We start from the raw sequence: 12,167 nt of genomic DNA, 5'->3' as shown, positions 1-12,167 counted from the left end.
ACAACACGGTCACAGGGTGACCCTCACCGGCGCTCTGTGTGAGTGGAGGCCGCGTGGCAGTGAGCCAGGCAAGGGACAGGATGAGCAGAGCAGCAGGCCCCATCACCTCCATGCGGCCTGACACATACACAGACATACACACAGACACACACACAGCAACACACACAGACACACACACACAGACATACACAGCAACACACACAGACACACACACAGACACACACAGACACACACACACAGACACACAGACACACACAGAAACACACACACAGAGATACACACACACAGACATACAGAAACACACACAGACACACACAGAAACACACACACACAGAAACACACAGACACACACAGAGATACACACACAGACACACACACAGACACACACACAGACAGACACACACAGAAAACAGACAAACACACAAATAGACACACACAGACACACACAGATACACACACAGACACACACACGGACAGACACACACACACACAGACAGACACACACAAATAGACACACACAGACAGACACACACAAATAGACACACACACAGACACACACACACAGACACACACACAGACAGACACACACACAAATAGACACACACAGACACACACACAGACACAAAGAACAAAGATCCCCCATATAGCCTGTAACAGACTGTAGGGGCAAGTGCTGTTAGCGAGCACCTATGAAGGCCGGAACGGTACACGAGGGGGTGGGTGGCCAACACCACGCCCGACCGCCTTTGTCTCCCTAGTGGCGATGTTTACACACCGCACCAGGTACTCATTTGAGGCTGAGTCGACCTAGGGGAGGCCCGGGACCGGTTTAGATAATCGTCACTGGTGTTGGCCGTGAGCGGGAATCACACAGACACACACATAGACAGACACACACAGTGACACATACACACACAGACACCTTTACTCAGACAAAGATCCCCCGTGTAGCCTCTAGCAGGCTGTAGGGGCAAGTGCTGTCAGTAGCACCTACACGCAAAGATCCCCCGTGTAGCCTCTAGCAGACTGTAGGGGCAAGTGCTGTCAGTAGCACCTACACACAGACAAAGATCCCCCAGGTAGCATCTAGCAGGCTGTAGGGGCAAGTGCTGTTAGTGGCACCTACACACAGACAAAGATCCCCCGTGTAGCCTCTAGCAGGCTGTAGGGGCAAGTGCTGTCAGTGTCACCTACACACAAAGATCCCCCAGGTAGCCTCTAGCAGGCTGTAAGGGCAAGTGCTGTTAGTGGCACCTACACACAGACAAAGATCCCCCAGGTAGCTTCTAGCAGGCTGTAGGGGCAAGTGCTGTTAGTGGCACCTACACACAAAGATCCCCCAGGTAGCCTCTAGCAGGCTGTAGGGGCAAGTGCTGTTAGTGGCACCTACAGACAAAGATCCCCCGTGTAGCCTCTAGCACACTGTAGGGGCAAGTGCTGTTAGTGGCACCTACACATAGACAAAGATCCCCCGTGTAGCCTCTAGCAGGCTGTAGGGGCAAGTGCTGTTAGTGGCACCTACACACAGACAAAGATCCCCCGTGTAGCCTCTAGCAGGCTGTAGGGGCAAGTGCTGCTAGAAGCGAGGAGCAGCATCAACTATGAAGGCTACCGGCACTGTGGCTACACACAGAGGGGGTTGTGTGACGAGCACCACCACCACGCCCGGCCGCCTTTGTCTCTCCCCCAGTGATGATTGTGAGCCAGCCACATCTTCTATATAAATCTCAAATCTTTAACTTGTCACTTTAATCGCCCTCGAATGTCACTCCACAGGATCGTACCTCGGATTCTGTTCCTCAAAGGCGGTGACGTCATTGGCGGGAAGCCCCGCCCTCCAATGGCGGTGCCCCCTCCCGACCCTACCCAACATGGCGGCGATACATTCCAATGCATTGCCAATGGCGGGCGCCCTACCAATCTCCAATGTATTGTTAATGGCAGTCTCCCCTACCCAATATGGTGGTGATGCCCTCCAATGGATTACCAATATCGGCCCCCTACCCAACATGGCGGCGCTTTATCCATGTAAAGGCGTTGCAGCCCTACCCAATGTGGCGGAGAATCCGTCCAATACTTAGACAATGGCAGTCCCCCTAACCAACATGGCGGCGATGCCGGTAATTACATTGACAATGGAGATTCCCCTACCCAACATGGCGGGGCGATTCCCCCCCTCCCCTCTGCACCCCACCCATTACGTTTCCAATGGCAATCTCCCTGCTGTCACGTGCAATAATAAATTATGTTAAAAGCCGCACGGGCAGCCAATGGGCTTCGATGTGTCCTAACTTGGCATATAGAGACACGCCCACTTGGAGACGTGTCTCGCCCCTCGGTCCGCCCCGCCCCATCTCTCGCATTCGCAACGCCCCCTCGGCACGATCGCCCCGCCCATAAGACAGCCCCCAAATTCATTCGCCACGCCCCTCTCCTCTCCACTCCCGTTCACCGACTGCGCTATTTATATCGCCCCGCCCCCTACTCCTTCGCCCCGCCCCTTCAACTTTCGCCCCCGACTACCCGCCCCATTGCGTCGCTCCCCCTTCCCTTTCGCCCCGCCCCTTTTGCTATCGCCCCTCCCCATCACCCCCGTCCCTTCTTCGCCTTCGCCCCTCCCCCTCATCCCGATCGCCCCGCCCACCGTCCCCTCCCCACCAACCCAGCCGGCGAACCCCGCCCTCCTTCCTCCCCCTTCGCCCCTCCTCTCCTATACTCATCGCCCCGCCCATCGCCCCCCTACCCAACAACCCCGCCCCTCCCACCCGGGTAGGCCCCGCCCCCTACGGGATCCCAGACGGAGGATCGAGAAGAGCAGCGCGTTTGGGAAGGGGCCGCTATGAGCGGCACGCTCTATCCACTGCTCGCTGTCTCGCCACGTCCATACTTCACCACTCAGGTCAGTGGGGGGCCGCTGGGCCTTGGGTGGGGGGGGGGGCGCTGGGTGGGGCCCTGGGGTTGCCCGGGAGCCTCGGGCGGGAAAGGAGGCTCGGGGGGGTGGTGGTGGTGCAATAGATAGTACGCACAACACTTGGACTCAGCACTACCCTTGGACTCAACACTATCCATAGACTCAACACTACCCATAGACTCAACACTACCCATAGACTCAACACTACCCATAGACTAACACTGCCCATAGACTCAGCACTACCCATAGACTCAACACTACCCATAGACTCATCACTGTCCATAGACTCAACACTACCCATAGACTCAACACTACCCATAGACTCAAACACTACCCATAGACTCATCACTGTCCATAGACTCAACACTACCCATAGACTCAACACTACCCATAGACTCAACACTACCCATAGACTCACACTGCCCATAGACTCAACACTACCCATAGACTCAACACTACCCATAGACTCAAACACTACCCATAGACTCATCACTGTCCATAGACTCAACACTACCCATAGACTCTACACTGCCCATAGACTCATCACTGTCCATAGACTCAACACTACCCATAGACTCAACACTACCCATAGACTCACACTGCCAATAGACTCAACACTACCCATAGACTCAACATTGCCCATAGACTCAGCACTACCCATAGACTCAACACTACCCATAGACTCAAACACTACCCATAGACTCAACACTACCCATAGACTCAACACTACCCATAGACTCTACACTACCCATGGACTCATCACTGCCCATAGACTCAACACTGCCCATAGACTCAGCACTACCCATAGACTCAACACTACCCATAGACTCAACACTACCCATAGACTCAAACACTACCCATAGATTCAACACTGCCCATAGACTCAACACTGCCCATTAACTCAGAACTACCCATGAACTCAACACTGCCCATAAACTCAACACTGCACCATAGACTCAACACTACCATAGACTCAACACTGCCCAAAGACTCAACACTACCCATAGACTCATCACTACCCATAGACTCAACACTGCCCATAGACTCAACACTGCCCATAAACTCAACACTGCACCATAGACTCAACACTGCCCATAGACTCAACACTACCCATAGACTCAACACTACCCATAAACTAACACTGCCCATAGGCTCAACACTACCCATAGACTCAACACTACCCATAGACTCAACACTACCCATAGACTAACACTGCCCATAGGCTCAACACTACCCATAGACTCAACACTACCCATAGACTCATCACTACCCTTTTAGCTGGCACAAAAACTGACACCTTTATACAAGGCATCATGTTTGCAATAACCACAACACAAGCAGTCAAAAATGCAAACCAAGAGAGACAACTCTGATAATGATATGCACTGTCCTTGAATTTGATTGGTCCACACCCAAGACGGCTTTTCTTAGAGCCTAGTCTCCACCGGTGTTGGACCAGATGACACCATAAGGCATACAACTCAAAAACAGCGCACTATCAGAGTATTGAGAGCTCGGGATACGCCTTTACATTATGAGACCTTTGCCAGTAACAAGATATAGTAATAGGTTTTTACCCTTTTAGCTGGCACAAAAACTGACACCTTTATACAAGGGATCATGTTTCTTTTTGCTTGCATTTTTGACTGCTTGTGTTGTGGTTATTGCAAACATGATCCCTCGTATAAAGGTGTCAGTTTTTGTGCCAGCTAAAAGTATAGTCATGAGTCTATGGGTAGTGTTGAGTCTATACCCATAGACTCAACACTGCCCGTAGACTCAACACTACCCATAGACTCAACACTTCCCATAGAATCAACACTACCCATAGACTCAATTCCACCCATAGTCTCAACACTGCCCATAGATTCAGCACTGCCCATAGACTCAACACTGCCCATAGACTCAACACTACCCATAGACTCAACACTACCCATAGACTCAACACTACCCATAGCCTCATCACTGCCCATAGACTCAACACTACCCATAGACTCAACACTACCCATATACTCAACACTACCCATAGACTCATCACTGCCCATAGACTCAACACTACCCATAGACTCAACACTACCCATAGACTCAACACTACCCATAGACTCAACACTACCGATAGACTCAACACTACCCATAGCCTCATCACTGCCCATAGACTCAACACTACCCATAGACTCAACACTACCCATAGACTCAACACTACCCATAGACTCAACACTACCCATAGACTCAACACTACCCATAGACTCAACACTACCCATAGACTCAACACTACCCATAGACTCAACACTACCCATAGACTCAACACTACCCATAGCCTCATCACTGCCCATAGACTCAACACTGCCCATAGACTCAACACTACCCATAGACTCAAACACTACCCATAGACTCAACACTACCCATAGACTCAACACTACCCATAGACTCAACACTACCCATAGACTCAACACTACCCATAGACTCAACACTACCCATAGACTCAACACTACCCATAGCCTCATCACTGCCCATAGACTCAACACTACCCATAGACTCAACACTACCCATAGACTCAACACTACCCATAGACTCAACACTACCCATAGACTCAACACTGCCCATAGACTCAACACTACCCATAGACTCAACACTACCCATAGACTCAACACTACCCATAGCCTCATCACTGCCCATAGACTCAACACTACCCATAGACTCAACACTACCCATAGACTCAACACTACCCATAGACTCAACACTACCCATAGACTCAACACTACCCATAGACTCAACACTACCCATAGACTCAACACTACCCATAGCCTCATCACTGCCCATAGACTCAACACTACCCATAGACTCAACACTACCCATAGACTCAACACTACCCATAGACTCAACACTACCCATAGACTCAACACTACCCATAGACTCAACACTACCCATAGCCTCATCACTGCCCATAGACTCAACACTACCCATAGACTCAACACTACCCATAGACTCAACACTACCCATAGACTCAACACTACCCATAGACTCAACACTACCCATAGACTCAACACTACCCATAGACTCAACACTACCCATAGACTCAACACTACCCATAGACTCAACACTACCCATAGCCTCATCACTGCCCATAGACTCAACACTACCCATAGACTCAACACTACCCATAGACTCAACACTACCCATAGACTCAACACTACCCATAGCCTCATCACTGCCCATAGACTCAACACTACCCATAGACTCAACACTACCCATAGACTCAACACTACCCATAGACTCAACACTACCCATAGCCTCATCACTGCCCATAGACTCAACACTACCCATAGACTCAACACTACCCATAGACTCAACACTACCCATAGACTCAACACTACCCATAGACTCAACACTACCCATAGACTCAACACTACCCATAGCCTCATCACTGCCCATAGACTCAGCACTACCCATAGACTCAACACTACCCATAGACTCAACACTACCCATAGACTCAACACTGCCCATAGACTCAACACTACCCATAGACTAAACACTGCCCATAGACTCAACACTACCCATAGACTCAACACTACCCATAGCCTCATCACTGCCCATAGACTCAACACTGCCCATAGACTCAACACTACCCATAGACTCAAACACTACCCATAGACTCAACACTACCCATAGACTCAACACTACCCATAGACTCAACACTACCCATAGACTCAACACTACCCATAGACTCAACACTACCCATAGACTCAACACTACCCATAGACTCAACACTACCCATAGACTCAACACTACCCATAGACTCAACACTACCCATAGACTCAACACTACCCATAGACTCAACACTACCCATAGACTCAACACTACCCATAGACTCAACACTACCCATAGCCTCATCACTGCCCATAGACTCAACACTACCCATAGACTCAACACTACCCATAGACTCAACACTACCCACAGACTCAGCACTGCCCCACACACTGAGGCATCTGTCCCGAGTTTGCGTAATCTCCACGTGCCACCCACGTGTCAAACTCTGCACGTGCAGTACAAAGACAAAGATCACCTTTGTAGCCTCAGCAGACTCTACGGGCAAGTACACACACACAGACACACACACACAGACACACACACAGACACACAGACACACAAACACACAGACACACAGACACACACATAGACACACACACAGACACACACACACACAGACACACACAGACACACAGATACACACACAGACACACACACACAGACACACAAACACACAGACACACACATAGACAAAGATCCCCCATATAGCCTTAACAGACTGTAGGGGCAAGTGCTGTTAGCGAGCACCATCATCACCACCATCACCACCACATAGACACACATAAACAGACACACACAGACAGACACACACACAGACACACATAGACACAGACACACACAGACACACATAGACACAGACACACAGACACACACATACAGACACACACAGATGGTGGTGATGGTGGTGGTGGTGATGGTGGTGGTGATGATGATGGTAGTTATGGTGGTGGTGATGATGATGAAGGTGGTGATGATGGTGATCGTGGTGCTGATGGTGGTGGTGATGATGATGAAGGTGGTAATGATGATGGTGGTGATGGTGGTGGTGATGGTAGTAGTGATGATGATGAAGGTGGTGGTGATGATGGTGGTGATGATGGTGATGGTGGTGGTGATGGTGTTGATGATGATGGTGGTGATGGTGGGGATGTTGGTGATGGTGGTGGTGATGGTGGTGGTGGTGATGGTGGTGATGGTGGTGGTGATGGTGGTGATGGTGGTGGTGATGGTGATGGTGGTGATGGTGGTGATGATGATAGTGGTGGTGATGGTGGTGATGGTAGTGATAATGATAGTGGTGATGGTGGTGATGGTGGTGATGATGGAGATGGTGGTGATGATGGTGGTGATGGTGGTGATGGTGGTGATGATGATAGTGGTGGTGGTGATGGTGGTGATGATGATAGTGGTGGTGATGGTGGTGATGATGATAGTGATGGTGGTGATAGTGGTGGTGATGGTGATAATGGTGGTGATGATGATGATGATGAAAGTGGTGGTGATGGTGGTGATTATGATAGTGGTGGTGGTGATGGTGGTGATGATGATAGTGGTGATGATGATAGTGGTGGTGATGGTGGTGGTGATGATGGTGATCGTGATGGTGATAGTGATGGTGGTGATGATGATAGTGATAATGATGGTGGTGATGGTGATAGTGGTGGTGATGGTAGCGATGATGAAAATGGTGGTGATGATGAAAGTGATGATGAAAGTGATGATGATAGTGATGGTGGTGATGGTGGTGATGGTGGTGATGGTTGACTTCTGATCCCAGGTCACCGAAGCTCAACTCTGAACTCACCGCTCCAGATGTGAGCATTCACTGCCAGCAGAGGTGAGGTTACCTGCTACTCAAATACTACAACTACCACTCAAATACTACAACTACCACTCATTTACTACTACTACTCAAATACTACAACTGCCACTCATATACTACCACTACCACTCATATATTACAACTACCACTCATTTACTACTACTACTCAAATACTACAACTGCCACTCATATACTACTACTACCACTCATATATTACAACTACCACTCAAATACTACTACTACCACTCATATAGTACTACTGAAATACTACTACTCGAATACTACAACTACCACTCATATACTACTACTACCATTCATATATTACAACTACCACTCAAATACTACTACTACCACCACTCATATACTACTACTCAAATACTACTACTACTCAAATACTACAACTACCACTCTTATACTGCTGCTACCACTCATATATTACAACTACCACTCAAATACTACTACTACTACCACTCATATACTACTACTCATATACTACTACTACTACTCATATACTACTACTCATATACTACTACTACTCAAATACTACTACTACTCAAATACTACTACTACCACTCATACTACTACTACTTCCACTCATATACTACTACTCATATACTACAACTACCACTCATATACTACTACTCATATACTACTATTACTACTCAAATACTACAACTACCACTCATATACTACTACCACTCATATACTACTACTACTACTCGAATACTACCACCTATATACTATTACTACTACCGCTCAAATACTACTACTACGTTACTACTTCGATAATACTACTACTATACTACTACTATACTGCTACTACTATACTACTACACTACTACTACACTACTACTACTATGCTACTACTATACTACTACACTACTTCTACTATACTACTACTATACTACTACACTACTACTATACTACTACTACACTACTATTACTATACTACTATGCTACTACTACACTACTACTACTATACTACTACTATACTACTACACTACTACTATACTACTACTACACTACTACTACTACACTACTACTATACTACACTACTACTATACTACAACTATACTACTATACTACAACTATACTACTACTATACTACTACACTACTACTATACTACTACCACTATACTACTACACTACTACTACTATACTACTACACTACTATACTACTACTATACTACTACTATACTACTACCACTATACTACTACTACACTACTACTGCTATACTACTACACTACTATACTACTACCACTATACTACTACATTACTACTATACTACTACTATACTACTACTATACTTCTACTACTATACTACTACTATACTACTACACTACCACTACACTACTACTACTATACTACTACTATACTACTACTATTCTACTACACTACTATACTACCATACTACTACTATACTACTACTATACTACTACCACTATACTACTATACTACTACACTACTATACTACTACTATACTACTATCACTATACTACTATACTACTACACTACTATACTACTACTATACTACTACAATACTATGCTACTACTATACTACTACCACTATACTACTACTACTATACTACTACACTACTATACTACTACTACTATACTACTACACTACCACTATACTACTACTACTACACTACTACTATACTACTACTATACTACTACTACACTACTATACTACTACTATACTACTACACTACTATACTACTACTACACTACTACTACACTACTATACTACTACTACTATACTACTACACTACTATACTACTACTATACTACTACACTACTATACTACTACTATACTACTACACTACTATACTACTACGATACTACTACACTACTATACTACTATTACATTACTACTACTATACTACTACTACTATACTACTACTATACTACTACAGTACTATACTACTACTATACTACTACACTACTACTATACTACTACTATACTACTACTATACTACTACCACTATACTACTACTACTATACTACTACACTACTATACTACTACTACACTACTATACTACTACTACACTACTATACTACTACTATACTACTACTATACTACTACACTACTATACTACTACTATACTACTACACTACTATACTACTACTATACTACTACTATACTACACTACTATACTACTACTATACCACTACTACACTACTACTATACTACTACTATACTACTGGTACTATACTACTACTACACTACTACTATACTTCTACTATACTAATACTATACTACCACTATACTATTACTATACTACTACTATACTACTACTACACTACTACTATACTACTACTATACTACTACTTTACTTTTCTAAATTTGAAGCTTTCGTGACTGCAAGGATCCGTACTCTTTGGTTCTATTCGGTAAAGTCACGTAGGTAAAAAAATAAAACAACAATAATCATGACGTTTCGGCCACAACACAAGCGTCCTTCATCAGGTGAAGGGACCAGACTGTCTCGAAGACAGCGCTGGAGTGAAACAGAGCCAAGCTCAGACCACGGCCTTTAAGCTGTGTGAGAGGGACTAAGATGCCTTGACAAAGGAATTAGCATAAAAATTAGCATTTAATTGGCGAACTTAGCATGATGAAAGGTGTAGAGGGGGTGAACATGCGGGTGTACCCGCATGTGCTGCGAAAGTTTGGGGTACCACTACTTCAAAAAATATACTGTACCATTGAAAATTAGTTTAATGTTTGGTTCGATTTAGAACATCTTTCCAATGGTTGCTTAATTTGAAACCATCTTCTCGGTTGAAATTGTGTCTGTGTTTGTTGATCTGAATGGCCTCGTGAACAAATCTCTGATAAAAACCCGTGGGTTTGCAAAGAACCTTGGTATCGGAGAAAATTATATCGTGATCACCCACAGCGTTGTAACAGTGATCAGCTACGGCAGAAGAATTCGTTCTGCCGTGTTTCAAATCTGATTTGTGCTAGCGAATTCGCTCAGAGACATGTCGCTTCGTCTCCCCGATATAGCAATCACCGCAGGTACAACTCAATTTGTAAGCTTAAAGGCCGTGATCTGAACGTGGCTCTTTCACTCCAGCGCTGTCCTACCAGACAGTCTAGTCCCTTCACCTGATGAAGGCCGCTTGTGTTGTGGCCGAAAAGTCGTGAGAATATTATTGTGTTATTTTATTTTATCAATTTATTATGTTATTCTCATTCTACGTGACTTTACCGAAAGAACCAAAGAAGATATACTACTACTACACTACTACTATACTACTACTACACTACTATACTACTACTATACTACTACTATACCACTACTACACTACTACTATACTACTACTACACTACTACTATACTACTACTACACTACTACTATACTACTACTATACTACTACTACACTACTATACTACTACTACTACACTACTATACTACCACTATACTACTACTACACTACTACTATACTACTACTATGCCACTACTATACTACTACTACACTACTACTATACTACTACTACTATGCTACTACTATACTACTACTACACTACTACTATACTACTACACTACTACTATACTACTACTATACCACTACTATACTACTACAACTACACTACTATACTACTACACTACTACTACTACACTACTACTATACTACTACTACACTACTACTATACTACTACTACACTACTACTATACTACTACTATACTACTACTACACTGCTACTACTATACTACTACTACTACACTGCTACTACTATACTACTACACTTCTACTACTATACTACCACTATACTACTACTGCACTACTACTACTATACTTATACTACTACTATACTACTACTATGCTACTGCTAC

At 45.1% G+C, this 12,167-nt stretch overlaps 2 protein-coding genes across 3 annotated transcripts in view; one reads left to right on the top strand and one right to left on the bottom strand.

Annotated features, from left to right (window-relative positions):
* The window catches only part of HGSNAT (heparan-alpha-glucosaminide N-acetyltransferase), a 45,722-nt gene extending 43,813 nt beyond the window's left edge, over nucleotides 1-1,909 (bottom strand). Inside the window, exons 1-2 of one of the 2 annotated variants that reach the window (XM_076054856.1) lie at nucleotides 1,785-1,909; nucleotides 28-117 (exon numbers count right to left, since the gene is read on the bottom strand). In XM_076054856.1, coding sequence (XP_075910971.1) covers nucleotides 28-117; nucleotides 1,785-1,896 — 202 coding nt within the window. In that variant the 5' untranslated portion in view covers nucleotides 1,897-1,909. The other variant, XM_076054857.1, reaches the window with a different exon arrangement.
* Nucleotides 1,910-2,759: 850 nt separating this feature from the next.
* The window catches only part of LOC116956930 (chondroitin sulfate N-acetylgalactosaminyltransferase 1-like), a 28,657-nt gene continuing 19,249 nt past the window's right edge, over nucleotides 2,760-12,167 (top strand). The window contains exons 1-2 of the mRNA XM_076054933.1: nucleotides 2,760-2,899; nucleotides 8,277-8,336. The gene's annotated coding sequence lies outside the window, so the exon portion shown is untranslated. The remainder of the gene's footprint in view (nucleotides 2,900-8,276; nucleotides 8,337-12,167) is intronic.

This window comes from Petromyzon marinus, chromosome 68 (assembly GCF_048934315.1).
Source record: "Petromyzon marinus isolate PM22_M1 ecotype Great Lakes invasive population chromosome 68, UKy_Petmar_22M1.pri1.0, whole genome shotgun sequence".
Taxonomy (NCBI): Eukaryota; Metazoa; Chordata; class Hyperoartia; order Petromyzontiformes; family Petromyzontidae; genus Petromyzon; species Petromyzon marinus.
This window is presented reverse-complemented; position numbering and strand designations above follow the sequence as displayed.